Raw genomic sequence first — 18,836 nt, forward strand, 5'->3', positions numbered from 1 at the left:
CAAAGAAAATACCATAAATAAGTAGCTGATACCAGTAAGTAAACATCCATGTGATACTTTCATAGCAGGAGCGCCAAGGATTCCCATGACGCCTTCTTATTGGGCACGGTACTTGCAATATATCAGGTTAAGTCAGGGTCAAATCAGGCACGTCGTAATAGAGTTTGCCTGACTTGCACATAATTAGACGCTGATCTCAGGTATGCTGTAGTAGAGTTTGTTATTCCAAGTTTGCATATCTTAGTCAGACATGCCTGAAGTTCACCTGATCAGACCTTGATGACACATTGGGCTAGCCTTATAAAATCTCTACTCGGGTTTTTGGATAAAGTCTGTCATGCAATCAAGTATCGATGACTTTCTCAAACTTGTACTACATGGTTACAGGCTTGGGAGATGACTGGGCTTTGATTTTTTTGGCCTTTCTTTTGTTTCTCATCCTTCCGAAAATACGAAAGTGTACAAAGAGTGTAAAAACTCCAACAATTTTTATTCTTTGGACATTTTATGTAAGCGTCATTGAGTGAAAAAGTAATAAGACAAAAATCATTTCCGAGAACCTCGTTACTTTCACTGGACTGCCCACCAAACATAATCAGCCATTGAGTAACAAACGAGTTGCGAAACAAAATTTCAAATAGGTATGATTTATCATTTGACAAGAAGAATGAAAACAGTAGCGATAATAATCAGAGACCCAATTTATAAATTAAACCCTAAGTTTCGTGGGAGGTCTTGAAAAAAGCGAGGAATTCTTGCTTGACATTTACCATGCATTGTTGTATTGGGCTAGTCGGAGTCTTGGATTCGATGCTTTCCGTCCTAGAGTAGGTAATAGGACTAGCTCTTTCTCTGACCGGAGTCCCCGGAGGTACGGGACTGACGGGAGTCGCATTTCCCGATCTGTGATGTCTTTTCAGAGTCCCAGACCCATCGGAGTCAGTCCCGCTTCTCCGCCTGCTATGCCTTCTTGTTAAAGTGCCTGACCCCGAACTGGTAGGGCTTGGACAGCTATCCGGTTCATCACGTACCGTTTCTCCGACTTCCTTGAGTTGGCGCGTTATCGAGGTAAGCGGTAGCTTCGGATTCATTGAAGGTTTCCGTTTAATCGTGCCCGTTGGGAATTCCCCACACTCAAAAGCCACCTGACAGCGATAAAGCGGTGTCATTACAAGCAGTTTGTCTTAATTAGATCATCACGATTATACCCATGATTCAAACGTCTCAACTTACCTCACAACTGCTTGAAGCTCCGTCGGACATACAGCCAGAGGAACTAGAGCTGCTAGCTCTACTGAGCCTACCTTCGCTTACCACGTTTCTTGAATTCTCTGTGAACTGCCTTGCGTTGTCGTTTGTCGTATTGTACTGAGTTTGATTTGGGGGTGTTGCTATCGAACTGACCGAGCAAGACCTGGCGTGGGCCAACAGGTCGAGATCTTCCTGTGCCAATTCGTCTACGAGAGTTCTGTAGTTCTCCATAAGTTGTCTGCCATATTTTGCTATTCGTATGCCGACCATCCACCTCTCCAGAGCCGCACTGTCTTCCGCGCACAAGAACTTTATGTACTTGGTAGATTTTGGCTGCTGAAGCCTCGGGTGTTTCACGGCAAAGCAGAAGTCAGTCGGGGCTTTGTATTTCTTCTTCCAACTAATACCGTAATACACTTGGTTGACGTCAAACGTTGCCAGGCACACAAGGTCCCGAGCGCTTCTCGCCTTCTCCTTCGGCCAATAATAAAGACCAGATGCTCGCAAGATAAAGTGATACCTTTTCCAGCCCTTTTTACTGTCCGATTTCAAATACAGTGGACCTTCGATCTGAGAGAGTAAAGTAATACATACTATATTATAACTATTATGTCACAGTTGTCAAACTCTACATTAAAGTGCGTAACATCAGTTCAATTCAGATGTGGAACATCAATATCTTAATTTATAAGAATTAGTAGTTCTACCTCAGGCACTCCCGCGTTACTGCTGGAGAAGAACTCCTCCAATAGAATATTTCGCGAGTGATCGTCGTATTCTGCGTTACTTCTGTCTGATGGCCCAAGAAGGAATTTCTCTGCTGAGAGAAACAACTGCGTTTTGTCGGGACGTTCCACGAAGAGTAACTTATTTTTGGAGTCCCTCGTCCATAGGAGCAGGTTTTCTACCAATAGCTCGTGGTCTTCGTATACCCTTTCTAGAAAATGCAAGAACAACAATCGTTAATACTGATGTTTTAAAACAGTGTTAACAAATTTGTCCTCGTAGCTGAAAGTGACTTACCCATGAAAAGATCAGGGAGATGCTCCACCACTGCCCATTTGGGGTCCATCGGTACGTGATTTTTGTCTGCCAAGAGCCTGCATACATGTGCAACGCTCATTCCCTCATCGACCAAAAGGCTCTTACCACTGCCGTCGAGCGTGAAGGCTTTGATGAAAAGTTTCTGCACGCTTGCCTCTCGGATCTTTTCCAGTGCGAGACGAATTTTTTCAGCCTTTGCCCTGCCTGCGGCGTCTGGAAACAAAGGCATCGATTAGCTACGTGCTATACGCGAAAATCAAAGTGGGAGGACAATCAACTTACCCATAAGGTGATGCGGTTGCTGTTGCGGAACGGTGTGCATATTGTTCTGAGGTGGTTTGTGTCCGGAGCCACTGCTGCTGGCCGAACTCTCGCTGGACAGCATCGATACCGTGTCTGAGAAGGCGCTGTCATTGTCAGGACTGTCCGTGCGCATTCCTGATGTGCAGAGTTGACGAGTATTATTCAAGTACGGGAATATATCCGTTTATATACTCAACTCGAAAAACCTCGCGAGAGAACTTACCTCCATCATTTTTACTAATATCCGTGCTGTCTGTAGGGTTGATTCTCGTATTGTTCGGTCTTCCTTGCCTCTGAGAGTCCGGGGCTGGAGTTGCCGCGATATCACCGTCACAGCGTCGCTCCAAAGCACACAACTCACCAAGGATGGCATCCAGATCAACATCTTGAGAATCTGGAAAAAATATAGCACGGTCATGACGGTGGTGGTCTCAAGATTGTAAAGGAGATTATCCGCAGCAAACATCTCGGCAATTACACATGTACGTTTACTCAACCATTCCTTATTCAACTATATTTGCGCTCGAATATACCCTACCGATCGTAAGACTATGCAGTTTATCCTCCCCGAGCCGAATGGCGCAACCTATGGCTGGCTAATTTCCTGAGAAAACCAGTTTTACGCTAATTGCTTGGATATTTCTTTCTCTACTCCACACCTTACCACGCCTGTACCCGCGCTTCTAAGGACGGTACGGTAAATCTTTTCACTCCGAACATCAGACGATTGTCTACTTTTGCTCACTGAAGAAAAATGTCTACACGACAGGATAATGAACGTTCAAGTAGAAAGAATTTTACGCACTAACAATAAAGGTGTGTATCAGCAGACTAGTGGTCTGTGTTTTTCATATTTACACGAACGAAATAAAATAAAGATAATAAATATCCATTGCAAAGACAATTTCTGTATTTTGTACTATGACCATTGTTAATCTCTACTTGAAATGGTTTGTTGAATACAAAATTAGCGTAAATACTACATGGAAGTTCACTTGGATTATCAATTTCGTGACATATCTCAAACTAGATTAGGTCTTTATGCAAAACAGTATTTCAATTCCTACTTCTCTTTCATTTCACTTAGAGATTATCTAGTACTCAGTTTTTAAAAACTGCAACGCTTTTACTCTATTTGCCCCGTTCACGTTGTATATCTGGAAAATTAGAAAAGAATTAAAAACACTTTTAGAATAGGTAAAGGGTTAAAAGCAAGATGTCCTTCGCTGTCGATGTTATATTCCAATAATTCCAATTATTGCATCCCTATCTGATCATTACTTTGAAGCTCTACACGCAAGTAGGAATATTCGACATGTGAGATCAAACTTTTCGACACCGATTTCATTCATTTTTTCCATTCCGAACATAAAGCCTTGAAGGCATATAACGCGATATGAGTGAAGCGCCGGATGGAATATGCACAAGGATGCTCAATCAGCCAGGAAATGCGTAATTAGATCCAATCACAACACATAAATACGCTATCTTATCTGAACAGAATATGAACTGGCATTGTTTCACGGTGATAACGTGATTCGATAACATTGAAATAAAGCACAGCTTTTCATATAAACGCACACAGTACATGTATGCATCCGTGCAAAGAAGCAAAGGAGACCGTACAGTATGTAAAAAGGCCTTGAAGCCCAAGGATAACAAAATTATGCTTTTTTCTAACAGACTAGTAAAACTAGTTGAGGGTAATTCGGGTGATTTAAGTATTATTTAAGCAGGCACGAAGGCGTAACATTCCATCGCGTAACTCGTTGCGCCCGAGCGTCACTCGCGTGGGATTTCTGACTCTTCGTTTTACCCTGGAACGTAGGTGTACGTCACTAAATATATATATATAGATATCCAGTATATCATATTTTTCAAGCACAAGCTCGATAACAGTTTTGATCAAAACAAGGGATATTCTTCAACCTTTTTTCCCATCATATGGGAACCGCTGCTTTTCGGCTTATTGTAAATGCATCCTTTAAGAGATTCTTGTAATTTGCCTATCTTCAGCGCAAGTCATCCACATCGAGTAATAAACCATTCGTTCGATAAATGCGTTTTCTTACGATTCAACGTTCGCTCTGAGTCACCATTATTCACCCATAAGAAATTAGAGGTACGGTAGTCTGTACGCTCGAAATGAATAGGTACTGTTCTTGCTACACGTAACGGAGTCTTTTCAAATAGGTATGTGGCATTTTAAACAAAGAAAGACTTTTTGTCTCTTTCTCTCTCTCTCTTTCTTTCTGTCTTCCTCCCTGTCTTACTAAAAACAAAAAGAACGCAAAGAGTGACGAGCGATGAAAAATGAGGCGATTTGATTGGAGTTTTTTCTGCACGATACTTGCATTCACCACATAAAGCAGCCATTTACACCATAATGTACCATAGGCAAGTGATGCAGGCGTAAGTGTTCAAACATGCATGACAGGGAAGCGAGAGAGGAGAAGGGAGATTAGGGTCAAAATTCTTTTATTATACCATTGGGTCATCTTTACTCTTGATAGCAGGAAAAAAAAAAAAAATATGCGATGAGCTAATGTATATTGACTAAATACAACTAGTAATTGGAGTAATGTACCCAAAATGAACTTGAATTTAACAGACAAGTCGCCAATCCACAGATAGAGCATCAGGTTGGCATGTTACAGGTAGCAGGTAGAACGAAAATATGTCATGCATACGAGATACGTCTCTGAACATTGAAAACTTTGAATGCGATAGATTATCTGGAGCACGCAATAAGCAATTACGCTATCCGAACTACTTGTGCGAATAACTCGTGCAGGTAGCTAGTATGGTCGCCATTTAGTGGCGCGTATAGGTGAGTGGCTGAGAGGTAGGAAAGAGAAAAAGAGAGGGAAAAGGCTTTGTCTCGAGGGGAAATTACCTTTGATGGTGAAGTATCCGAGTATGCTCTCGTTGCCGCCAGGATAAACGAGCATTTTCAGTGAAATAGTCAAACTCCAAAGCTTGCCCGCAATGGTACGTAGTTTGTTAATTTACCAACCAACGAGTACTAGACCGAAAATTATAAAGAGTGTAATCTACACTGGTTTAAAAAGTGAATGTCAAAGTATCATTGCACCACCTAGCAGCGTGAACTCCAAAAAAAGGTTACCGTGCAACGTTTCTTTCACTTGTCGGAAATTTTTCGACAGTGAAGCGGTTGTCGCGGTTACGGTACACTGAAACACTCCGTTCCACCTCATTTTCGATTACTCATCAAGTATCATCGCACACTCCACATCGATGAAGATTCAAACCACATTCACTTGGACGCAAAATAACAATAGCCTTTACCTTGAAAGTAAGGTGAATAAATGCAGGCGATGATTCTATGCACAGGCAACTCTCAGGGGACAAACATCTGATGTACACAAGTAATCCTAAGAGTTAAAATTCACCTCTTGCAGTTTTCGAATTACGTGAAAATTCCCGTGCCTACACAACGTCGCGTAACAATTACAATATTGCCGTCAGCAAAAAAATTAATGTTCACTTTCACCCGGAGCACAACATTAACTTACGAAATGGCTAAAGTAGGTACACAGGTATCACGGAACAACGAAGAGATAAAACTGCAGAGCCGACAAATATTTTGCTAGCTTGGCGCGAGGCTTCGCATGTCAGTGGTAGAAGGAGAGGAGGCGGAGAGGAACTTTGTCACGCGGTGACGGTACAACGTAGAAAAAAAAGGTGCGGATCAGACGCATTTCTCTCCCACGCGAAAATTGGTGATATCAGAAACGCGAATGGTCAAGCGAAGGAACACGATTCGCCTTGTTGTAGCCCGTGCGACACGCGCATGCGACGGCGAGTAACTAGCGGCGCGAGTAGCGGTTCACTTTGCCCCTACTTCGCTCGCCGCGACCGGTCATGTGATCTACGGTGTTCACGTGTGCGGGTGTACCGAGTGCCCTGTCATATACGTGCACGATCCAACCATTGTTACCAGTGCCTCTCTAACGCACATCTACTCCTAGCATGAGACTGCTCGGTTCGATGCTTCGTCACGCACCACACGCCAAGCACCGCATAGACCTCTAGCGTTACCCTCTTTTTCTCTTTCTTCTCGCGCTTTCTTCTTCTCCTTCATTCCGTTTTCGTTTTCATTAGCGGTATGTGATTATCAAACAGAAGACTCGTATGCGGGACATGACGGCGAGCCGGACCTGTACTAATTCACCAAGGTGTACTTGTGGCTACTTTTGGCATTCTGTGCCAAAACGGTTAGTGATCAGTCTCGCCGTCTCGGACCTCGGCTGGGCCTCGAGAGAATCCATTAGTATCCGTCGCTGTCGGCGCAGCTATACTTGGGTGACTAAACTGTTGAGAGTTCAATTTTGTATATTACACCAGCCTGATGATCTGCTGGTTGATATAGTCTAAGCACCTGTTCAAGCTTTCGGAAATGATGAGCGATTGGTGTGATTGAATAACTTTTTATCAGGGCCAGATTTAAATCTCAGACCTTTGTTCTCGAATACAATGTATACCATTGCCGTTGAACGTACAGTGTACTATAAAGTCCTCCGAAATCTTACAGGATGTTGCATATCTGTCCGTTGTTGTTAGAAATAATTTTCAAATAATATAAGCTTACGATCGCACTGGTTATACCGCAGTAACGGTAATTTCACCTTGGACGTGTACGATAATATGCGTTGTACGGAGACTGCAATATAGTGAAACTATAATATTATTCGTGAATACTTTATCGATATCCGCTGACCATCATAATATATTTGCAGAGAATTTATCCCTTCTCACGAGGACGATCACCTCAGCGACAAGCTGTTTGCTCCATGCAAACATGTGCGTATAATTTATACGTTTGTGCAGCGCAGTCAATTAGGCTACTCAAACTCCTGTCGTAGCTGTACGATGTTGCTGCAGTAATTGAAGTTGTTGCGCTGAATTGCCAGCCAATTTCCTTCGCTGTGGTATTACGTCTGTTGTTAGAAGAAAAACTCGAGGAAAACAGCGCAGCGTGATCAGACCATCGGTGTAATTGGAACAAAATAAAAAATAAAAAACAATAATAATTGAGCTCTCGGCGTATTTGAATGTCAGAAAGCCGAGTCAATGACTCGTCCTACCTTTTAGGATACACGGCTGCTGGAAAAAACATGTCAATTTTAACGTGTTTCAAATGTCTCGTTAAAAAATATTGAGTCACCTCTTTCACCATTTTATTAATATGTTTCAAAAATAGTATATCGTCAAACCAACTTGAGTTGAATCCAGCTTTAAGTCAAAGTAGATCGGATAATTATAATCCCAATTAACGATTGATAATTGGAATGAAATTCTAAGTGGCAACGATATACTTGTTTACTATAATTGCCGAGGCAATTACGCATATACTATAGTCGTCGTTCTTCGGCAACAAAGTATCGAATTTACACGACTCCAAAGGCATCCCTGTCGCGAGTCCCTTGCATAGGTATGCTTTCACATACGTGCCTTGCGGCACACGCATAGACCATCTGTAGTAACAATCCCGTGAGGCGATATACACGCGTGTCCCACGGCCAGTCAGTTCGTTTAATTAACTAACGAGCCCCGCCCTTGGTCACGCGGTGACCCTTACGTTCATACGTGTAATACTGCATTACATGCACGCTATCCGAATCAACCCCGAAGTGCCATCGTTCCACGTATCGTGTTACGGTATACCTATACATATATCCGCTGCAGTAACTGTCTGCTGATTTAATTGCGCGTTTTTATGGTCACATCCCTTTACTTGCAACTTTGGTAAAATGTCATCGCAAGTGCAGCATCGATACATTCGTAATTCCTGTCGCTATGTTGTTTCAATCCTTATTCAGACATTCGTTTTTCTCACTTTATGTTATGCGTTTACTTAAAATGTATGGCCCGCACTTCAATCGCGGCATTGAGATTCACTCGATGATTTTTCAGTTCAAATCGTAAAGCAACACCGTCCTGCGGAATACTGTAGCGACTCATAACAAGAAGTAATGCCTTCGCACAATAGGGAGGATCTCCTTCCCGAGTGTTTATACTCCGTATAGCCACCAGCCTTTATTTCCGTAAATCCTCGTCTGCAGTGCACATTCTTTTCGCTGGGGAAAAAATTTCTTACTAGAGAGTAAATAAATTCTACAATTTGGAAAGCACTCCCGGTGTCGGCGCTTCGGGACGAGCGTATTGGATGAGGTGAACGCTATCCAATATCCTGTTACAGCATTCAGCAACATTTCTAGCGTAGTTTTAACGAAATTGGCCTAGAAAAATTTTCAGTAAAACTATGTCATCCAATACAAACATAGATAAAACTTGAACGCGCAGAATTTGTATTAGTATATTCTTTTTCATCCGACATTCTGACACGGATATTTTGGTCACAGATGCGAAAGACTAATTCACCGTGGATCCACAAGCGGTAGACGGGCCGTTACATCCAAGCAATATCAGTGTAATTATAGTTATTATTCGGTTTTGTGTATGGATCGTAGCTACTTGTTCAAGTTAACGAGATATTATGCGACGTAGGTACAAACTAATCTGTACTGTCGGTATCGACTACAAAGTTGCACCGTAATCCTGATTTGAAAGAAAACGCGCGTATTTACGGATAACGGTTATTCGCAAAGGTATTATAATTACAAATATACGTCGTGCGTATGCATCAGAAGTAAGCGTTCATAAGTATCCACGCACGCAACCACGGCCGTACTTTCGCTGTCCGTATAATAGTTACCTAATACCGATATAGGCGCCCACGAGGCTGCATGTGTCGGAACACAAAAACTGAGCAAAGTGATAATATGAAAGAGACTCGAGTCAGGACCTGTGACAGTTGCACAGGCGGTTAGTAATAACCCATTACGGAGAAGAGAATTTAGTAATTACGATGAAGTAGCGCCCGCGGCGACAGAGCCCGTTAAGCGCTCGTGTAACCTTAAGCCACACTTAAACAGCCCGGACGCGGCGGTAATCGCAACTTCTGTCGTTCGCAATCGGTACGGGTAAAGATAGCTGGTTGCTGGTTTAGCAAGTCCCTGCATTGCCTGTAATGAAACCAGGTCACCGTTCTTGAAACTTATACGAATGAAAAATGGGGCTGAAATTGTTAGAACGAAACTTCCTCGGGGAACAGTTAAGCCGGGTGGAATGTTCTCACCGTTCATCCCCCTCTGAAATGAAAAGTATTTTCTCAAGAATAATTAGGTCGTTTCTTTGGGGTGCTGCGGAATGAGAAGAGGCATTCAACAGCTAAAAAATTTTTCTGGGCGGGGGAGAAGGGAACTTTTGCAAGATTGAGTAAACAAAGACGTTATCCAATTTAGTACCAATATCTTGGTCGTGGTTTTCGTTGACCTAAATATATAGCGTTAGTTGCCTAGCCTGGGGGGTTCCATCTTTTGCGGTGGAATTCTTGATGAAAAAACGAACAAAAAAAATGTGATTTTATTCATAAACGTACATACCATTGTGGTTTGGGGATACAAGAATTTACGTTCAAGTTCAATTTTAAACGAAAATGGTAAAAATCCGAAGCGATAATACGTCTATAAGTAATCAATATATACAAACATCTTGCAGCTATTCGGGCAGATCGACAAAAACCTATATAATAGTAAATCCGAAAATTACACCTACGTAATCTGCTGTGCAACAATGTACTGGTTACAACTAATAGAAATGCCGCAATTTTTTGTACTCAACCAACCGCGAATTTTGCTGTCGAATAAAGAAGTCGGAGAGCGTATTTCTGGACATGTTCAATACACTGTACATGGTTGAATATCAATAAATTTGCACGGTGTGTTAAATCTGGTACACTTTAATAGTCAGCCATACTTGTGAAAGTAACATGGAGTTTTATCCCCCGCATCGACTAGTTGTTGCAAAGATGGTACATACACATACAACGGCGACACGTGGCTGCAGGAATCACTGCAGCTGCCAGCAGAGCCGAAAAATATATTTTTATCCATTGCGGAATGGAAAGTAAAGAATTTCCAACGTCGCGTCCCGTCGCATCCCCCGACCTCCCAACGCCGCGACGATCCTTTAAAGTGCACAGCGAAATCGCGACGAGAAGGACTAAAGTTTGGCGCTCGTCCAGTGCTACACACAGCAGAATTACTGCACTGATCGCAAAATGTTTGGGACCCTTTTCAGATATCAAAAGGTTGCAAAGAAGCCCGCGAGTCGCCGGGTATAGGCTGAAGGTAAAATATTAGACCTGACTACAAGCCATTTTTAATTCTGAATAATCGACTTAGCAATTTTTGACAACGATCAAAACTGCGCTGTGTCGAGATCACTTGAATAAGTATAATCCCGCTCCTGAAAATTTGACGGAGGATCTGATTTGGTTTAGATTCAGGTAAGCACGATTGCCGATATTTAGTCGTCAGTGGTAAACGGTTAAATTCAAATACATGGGGATAATCAAGACGTAATATGAATGATAAAGCAATCATTTCAAAGCTCCCATAGACTTTGTGCACTTTGCCGAGGAAATGATACCCTGACTACCTTTGTACGTGCAAAAAGTCGCAAACTCCTTTCAGCCCGCCTTGCAGTCAATTTCCGTGGACACAGAAGAGGAAAGAAAAGCTAACAAACGAAGCAGAGTATAAGAATTCATAGCGAGAACATCAAGGATTTATACATTTTTTGCCATGGGATTACAAGAAGACGGGGAAAGTTTGATGGCGTCGATATTTCCACGTCCAGAGTGCGTTGGGAGAGTTTTTCATCTTTCCTGCAAATTTTTTGTTCATCTATGCGTACGTATTATCCATCTTTACCGTGTAACGGAAACCGGTTACTACGACGATAACATTGAAAAATGTCTCCCCTTTCCGGAACGGAAATCGACCCATTAACAACTGCCAGAATTGGACAATTCACAAGCTTTTAGTACTTTTTGTAAGCTCACCTTCCAGATTGGCCATGGAAAATCTGTAGCTATCGATTCTCGGAGTGTTGATGTCCGAGTTGAATGGTCTTAGCGTTGCCGAGCTGACGTTCTCGAGGCCCTGAAACAGAGAGCAGAAATATTTGAAATAAGGAACAAAAAGCAGAAGATTTCCGAGATATTTCATTCACCGAAGAAAGCTTAAATTTCCAATGCGCTGCAGATGACCCACGGCATTCCATAAAAATGTAGACGTATGTGGTGAGTATGCGTATTAGATGGAAGTATCATTTATGAATCCGATGCATTTGCAGTTCCTTCTAACAAGATGCACCTTGTGTCAGTCACATTTTTTCAAATCATTACTTAACGGAAGAAAATGGTAAGTGCGAAAAATAAATGAAAGGAAGGAACACAGGTTAAAAGAGAAGGTAAAACTATTGCTGATATCCGTTTCTGCGTGCTAAGCTGCTACAGCATTGGTTGCCATGATATCGGCAGACTCCAATTCTCTTCTCCGAAGACGAGCTTCCGCGTTTCCGAAGTTACCAACCATGGATAACACGAGCGTGCGCTCATACCATACCAGTATACATGAAACACGAGGATCATCATAGATGCGCTCGGACGCCCTCAGACACGACGCGTTCACTCGCACACGGAGGAGGCACCGGAGCGCAAAGCCGAGCAGTTAATCGGGCAGTGTTCAGTGTTGTGTTCACCGTTCACCGTTCACCGTTCAACGTTCAACTTCATTCTTCGCTCCTCGCCCTTCGCCAGCTACCTCCTCGTTCGCCATGACGACGACGACGACGACACAACGATGCGGTCGCGTCGGTCTCCTTGTTCTCTTTATGGAGCAACGTTTCTCGAAGGTACACATAACTATACCTATACCGTATACCTATGGTATATGTATACTTATGTATATTTGTATGAACGGTGCGTTGTGTGCGTTCGTACACACAAGTGTCGCGCACACTTGCGCACCCTGCGCTAAGTCGCGCTGGGCGACAACTACGGTAAACGTAAATATACTCAGTTGCGTGAGAGCGATTATTCAAAAAGCAGCTCAACAACTGAAGTCTATCATCAAGAGTGGAGTACGGAGTAGATATTTGCGTTTTTACTGTTTGAAGTCTGTTTTTTTTTTCACCAATCAATGGTCACTTTTGGTGTGATGATAATTCGTACCGCGTTTGATAGAAAAAGGTACACACAATACTTGAAGAGTTACAAATTTCACATAAAATAATTTCTATTCTCATTTCAGCTTTTTCCCGTGCTCGTTTTCTTAGCAGAGTATAACACGCGAAAGATTTATAACTCAAGGGACTCCAGAATGTTCTCTGATGAAGGATTCCAACTTCATTTTAGTTTTAATTCGAAAAAGGTTGGAGTTAATTACCGGAAAGAAACAACTACCAAAAGTTTCCTTGTAAAAACGTGAAAGTCTGAATTACACTGTTAATTGTTTACAAACATGTGTTTTGTAGCAGATATACTTGAATCCCAGGGGCACAAGTCAATGAGTCAACTTGTTTCGGTACTAACGTAGACAAGTCTTATATCCATGATATTGGTAGCTTAAGCGCAATAATCACTACAAAAGCGTCTCGCCAATTTCTGCAGAGATCATGATTCAGAATTTTGCTAGATCTTAAGACAAGCACAATAAACGCCAAGATCCTTTGTGAGGGCCACTGATCCTGTAACGCATTTCTCAGTTGAGGGACGTTGACAACGAAGAAGATATGGTTGATGTTACACTATCTCATTTAAAATAAATAAAAATAAGGATGATGTAAATGCGCTAACCGCCATCGATTACTCGTTACTTTGAATGAGAAATAAGACCACTCTGCGTTCCTCGAGATCGATTGAGAAATGCCTCCTTAGCCGCAGCGTCAGGGTGACAGTCCCTCGTAGATGAAGTTTAATTTATGTTTATTCGGATGGATCTTGGGGGGTATTTTTGTCGAAGTCTACTGCGACCGATGGAAATTTAACTTCATGAGAAAGATCAAATGAATAATTTATCCAATCCAAAATAGCATGCAGTAACATTTCTATACCAGCACGACCGGTGATAGCGCAATTGTTTCATTCGCTGACTCATCAATTCTTCACGAAGCTTTTGCTTTACCTTAATATCTACTCAGTGATAGGGCAGATTAGGCCTCACCGCCTCAGTTTATGAATTGCTAATTGCTGCTCGTTGAACATGTTTTGTTGCATGTATAATCGAATGGAAATCTTCACCCTTAGACGTGATATATTCCTCAACCCATCTGACGGATTATACTCACATTTTCGTGGATCTTATGGCTTTTCCAACGGAATAACTTATCCATTTGGTGAGCTTGAATGGCTCCGGAAGTAGAAAAAATCAATGGTTTTTCAACAACTTTCTTGTCAAGTCATCTCGTAACGTCTTATTCTCGGTGATCTTTGATTCTCGACGAGAGCTGCCATCTCACAACCGAATTAACAGAAACGTGTACTGCTGACACGGTATTTAAGCCAAACGTAGGTAATGCATGTTAGCTTATCTAATGTTATATTACAATTTGTCTAATACTTTCTGATTGTGTCGTCGATGGTCAATAATGAAAATTGACAACAGTTTATAAAATTTTGAACGTAATTGACCTTGGACTAAGAATGGAAGCGATCCCATGATAAAAAAAAAAAAAAAAAAAAAAAAAAAAACAGCCAAAGGAAACTCAAGTTTTTAAATGATGCGAAAATTAACCATCATAATTAATTATACCATCTATGCTACCAAGTGAGGAAAATTTTATTCGAAAAACAATTGTAACCTGTTGTCTAAAACAGGTACGTAAAACACGGTAATGACATTACTAATTGTTATAAATTTTCAAGTGGAGGTCTTCTCAGCTCGAGGGAAGGCAATTATTTTTACAAGCACCGAAATATCTCTGGACAACACTGCCAACCCCGGTATGTCATATCATGGTTCATGGTTCAGTAGATGTATTTCGGACTCGCACCCGCCACTGTCGAAGTAGCTGGACCAAACCGAGACCTGCAGGGCACGGCTTTGCCTCGAAATTAACTGGCTTTCCCTTATCCCTTATATACCGGTCCGACTCCGCGCACAAGACGGACTTCCGGTAGGGACGACTTACTCGACTGTCGGAGGCGACGAGACTAGCTTAGGCGAGAATCGAGGATGCAGCGTGGAGCCAGCACACGCAAACGCAAACGCACCCGCCTACGCACACACCAAGGTACTCTACCCCGCCGGTCCGAAGCGGACAGAGCGCATGTGCCGCTATCGATTCCCTTTGCTCCTGGAGGATGAGAACGGGAACTCTCGTCCGCGTGCTATACGCCGATGCCCGGACGTTCTTGCTGTAGGAAGCGAAGGATTATCATCGTCAACCAGGTCAACCCTTGCTAAAGTTACGGGCGTCGAAAATCCAGATTCTCGTAACATTTTCAGTAGGTTAACCTGTTCACTTCGAAATGAAAGTATCAACTCAAAATACCTTTATCTGAGTAAATAAACACTTTTCGGACGATTTTGAGATGTTTTGGACATGTTTCAGAAATTGTCATTTTTTTTTCTCAATATTTACGTTTTTCTCGCAATGTAAGAATATGCGAATGTTTGCAACGAATCGTGATAGTCGCATGATCCCTTGACACAACGCGCAATTTTAGTTCTTGAATCACATTTCCTTTTATATCTAACTCTGAGACGAGCCATAATTCACAGACGTGTATGAACGCAAACGTCCATTGTTTGTTTTACCTTATTATACATAGACCTTCTGTAAAATTGTTAATCGTCAGAATTTGCATAATCTGAAGCACAACAGCGATTTTCATGGAAGTTATGAAATTTCACTTTACCATCACGGGAGAGTAACGACGGAAGATGACTCGGTGAAAGGGGGGTTAGCTGTCTAAAATTGCCAGATTGCCACGCGGTGTTGGCTCAAGTTGATGAAAGTAAAGTACCCCCTTTTTTCCGCCATTCATCAAGTCTGACAAAGGCTTTCTTCAAACACTAATTCCGACACCTCGGCTACTTTATGCGTAACAAAAACAGTCGCCCCATATCGCATCATCCGAGAGATTAATTGTTGGTGAAAAGGCATCCACGAACGGTTTTTAATGAGCCGGAATTGAAATTAATAAACAAAACATACCAACGGAGAATCGATTATCTCGATTAACATGTTAGTGAATTACAAATTGGAGTTTCGCATTTTCGCTAAAAACAAGAATTTAGAATGCATAATTGGTAGTTATACACATTCCACTTTTCACCGCTATTCTATAACATGTAGCTACTATTTGTCAAGATTGAGGCCTGCGTACCGGAGGAAGGTCTCTATACGTACTTCACAAGGACTCGTTGTAAAACATCCAGGGAAAACGGGACACGATCGAATGCGGAATCCCGGGCAAAAAGGGAACCATTGAAGCTGCGTGAGCTCAAGCTCACTTGTTTGTCATCCTGCACGCGTCGCTAATACTAGGTCTCGCGAAAGGGTAATAGTCAAAAACGGCAAGTCTGCTATCAAGGATACCTGAACGATTTTACGAGATCTGTACGATGAAGATTGCACGTATATGATCAACGAAAAAATAAAAGTAGATATATTACGAAGCATCGCGTGACATAAGGTTTGCCGAAGAAATTGATGAAACCATTTGTGTGCACAGAGGAGTGTGCGCCATTCAAGAGTCATCCCACTATAGCAGGTACCTACATACTTAATTACTGTACCAGACTGAAGCAGTGAAAAACATTGTTTTTAGCTTTTGTCTGATATCTGTGACTTGTTTTCAGTTTTCATCAGCGGTCATTCGTGCATTCTTATTTCCCATGCTACCTTAGACTGAGAGCATGGATTAATTATTTCTTAGAACACATGACAGACACTAATATTTCTGGGGTTTACTGTAATGTGATAGTGGAGTAGTAAATAGTGTTTCACACACTCCCACACTTTCATTTGTAGTCCGGTACTTTGGCACTTTTTCTGTAAAGTGGCTACAAACTTTCATGTCGTTATTGGCGAACGTCTGTCAAATGGTACACGTCATCCCAAAACTGCAAAAGTACGTTTCATTACCATATGCACGCACTACTCGTCAACGAATGATGTTTGATTGTTGGCTCTTCATTAGCCGCTAATTCTTTGCGTTCAACGAATTCCAATACCATATACCACGATCTAGAACGGGTTCCGCGAAGGAACTCGAAATGAGATAAGACAGGGTATCTTGCTTCGCCGCCGGCATACCTGACGCGTATCTTGCAAACCTCTCCGCATGAGGAACGAGCGTGCATGGGTACAATGGCCGTTCACTTCTTGAGACTTGCTTGTGTTTGCGCGATTCTATCGTGATTTATAATTTTTCAATCATTTATCGAGTCTCGACGTCGTCACAGATTACTCGTTGTCCTGGTCGACTTTACTTGGTTATCACGCAGTATCGCCGTACACGTGTTCAAAATTGTCTTTTCAGGGCTTGGTCTTTATCACCTGGAACGTCACAACCAAGATATTACAAAAAATAATATCAAAATGTAAAAAATCAGATGACTGGAAATCCCACAGGTGGATAATTTCAGTGTGACGAGCATCGTAATCAGTGGAGGCTGAGCAATGCGATATTTTCGAAAATATCCTGTGAAAATTCCAGAACCCTCAGGTTGTAGATTTCTATACTTAGTCGGTCATCGTTACAATTATTCGTTCGAATCTAGAGCATTTGTATATGATTCAGAGCAACAATTTTATTCGTTTTAATGAAGTTTTTCAATTCCGTTGCAAAGACAACACTTTTACTCTCAACTTTCTCATGACTATGAAAAATTCAGTAAGTAGCTACTTGAGTATTTTTCACATACCCCAAACTCTCATTTACTTGCGGCTGCAATAGAATATATTATATCTGTAGAAAAACGTAGCGTAGAGTTTCAAGAACACTTATTTTAAAAGCAGATCGCGCGGTTCTAGGAGTTGTATGAAGGTGCAGATCCTTTCGATATGTGTAAAGGTATATATACGACTGACCCAACGGATTTGCGGGAAGTGAATATCAGAATTGCCTTTAAAACTGTTTTGAATTGACCGCATCCCTTATTCTTATATCTCTACCGATGCCAAGGTGTCCCTTGTTTCAATTTTGAATCCATAGTAGCAAAATCGTACCGCCTAAAATAATAAGACGGTAAATAATAAATAGGCAATAACACCCTCTATGAGACTTAGACTCATAGGATAGAAGACGGTTTCAAGTTATTAGTAAATGAGTTTATGTAAATTAATATGAATTTAATGGTTAAACGATTTCCAAGAGCCATCCATTTCCAATATGACATCTGCACATCATAACATATGCATTCAATTTAATGAAGATTTCAGAACTTCCCCTTACGAATTTCACCCGATTTCTCGACTGTGATTGACTTACCAACTGTAAAAATCTCTTGCAGGTGACCGCGTTCTTTTGATGAATCAATACTTAACAACAAGCTACCGAAACAAATTCACGTTATTATATAATATGGGTATAGTGTAGGTGATTACATATCGGCTCAAGGAATGCAAGGTAAGTAATGGGTTGTTTTTCTGCTGCCGCGTACATCTGGGCGTGCGTTCATACCTGGAGAAGGGAGCTAAACAGTTGGTTGAAGAAAAACGTGATGCCCACTTCGGTGAACCGGCCTTACTCTGGAGTATTTTAAATAGATTTCAACCGCACATTAATTACATTCGTTCAAAAGAATCTGTAAAAAAATTAGGCAGATCTTTGAACATATAATCGTTATGTAAGAAAAAGAAGTTACTTTTTAAAAACGCCGAATTTCCGTATCGTTTCCGTTTTCTACTGCGCCGTGAATATTAATAATTTTTCTGTGTCCAGCTGCGCGCTATTTCCGGTCGTTGATCTAACCACACACGCATTTTCCCTTCAAACACTGGATCCTAATCTTTTGCCATTCACTGCCTCTTGCATCTCAATCAGAGCCGTGCACTGTGGCGTACACAAAGATACTTACCTGTCGTATGTGCAGTGTATACTTGTCAATATAATCACTCCTGATTTTTGTATTATCTTTTTGATAATTTTCCGCCCTAGTGGTAGAGAGTGTAGCAATACTTGTCAATCACACAATCCATGGTATTCGTACCATTTCTCTCACGAACTTACAATTATTAATTAGTTTTACGACATTGAAAATTAAGAACAAACTTTCCTTTCGAGAAAGTAATGCAATTTTGAAATCACCTTCAGAAATTTCTTGATTAATGGTGCTTAATCCTTTTGTTACCAG

The 18,836-nt window shown here is 41.6% G+C and overlaps 1 protein-coding gene and 1 long non-coding RNA gene across 9 annotated transcripts in view; one reads left to right on the forward strand and one right to left on the reverse strand.

Annotated features, from left to right (window-relative positions):
• LOC124216142 (amyloid beta A4 precursor protein-binding family B member 1-interacting protein) overlaps nucleotides 1-18,836 on the reverse strand; it is a 79,073-nt gene that overhangs the window by 5,352 nt on the left and 54,885 nt on the right. For 4 of the 8 annotated variants that reach the window (XR_006882538.2, XM_046620313.2, XM_046620311.2 and 1 more), the window contains 7 exons: nucleotides 11,531-11,630; nucleotides 2,822-2,992; nucleotides 2,578-2,733; nucleotides 2,275-2,508; nucleotides 1,959-2,188; nucleotides 1,234-1,821; nucleotides 771-1,145 (listed from right to left, as the gene is read on the reverse strand). Coding sequence is in view for 7 of the 8 variants with exons in the window: in XM_046620313.2 (XP_046476269.1) it covers nucleotides 771-1,145; nucleotides 1,234-1,821; nucleotides 1,959-2,188; nucleotides 2,275-2,508; nucleotides 2,578-2,733; nucleotides 2,822-2,992; nucleotides 11,531-11,630 (1,854 nt within the window). In the remaining variant the exon portion in view is untranslated. Of the gene's footprint in view, nucleotides 1-770; nucleotides 1,146-1,233; nucleotides 1,822-1,958; nucleotides 2,189-2,274; nucleotides 2,509-2,577; nucleotides 2,734-2,821; nucleotides 2,993-5,494; nucleotides 6,409-11,530; nucleotides 11,631-13,818; nucleotides 14,113-18,836 lie in introns of those variants that run through there. The other 4 variants (XM_046620315.2, XM_046620319.1, XM_046620317.1 and 1 more) reach the window with 4 other exon arrangements.
• On the forward strand, nucleotides 12,148-15,029 carry LOC124216143 (uncharacterized). The gene is made up of 3 exons (XR_006882539.2): nucleotides 12,148-12,384; nucleotides 13,778-14,038; nucleotides 14,396-15,029. It is a non-coding gene; the product is annotated as an uncharacterized lncRNA (long non-coding RNA).

This window comes from Neodiprion pinetum, chromosome 4 (assembly GCF_021155775.2).
Source record: "Neodiprion pinetum isolate iyNeoPine1 chromosome 4, iyNeoPine1.2, whole genome shotgun sequence".
Lineage (NCBI taxonomy): Eukaryota > Metazoa > Arthropoda > Insecta > Hymenoptera > Diprionidae > Neodiprion > Neodiprion pinetum.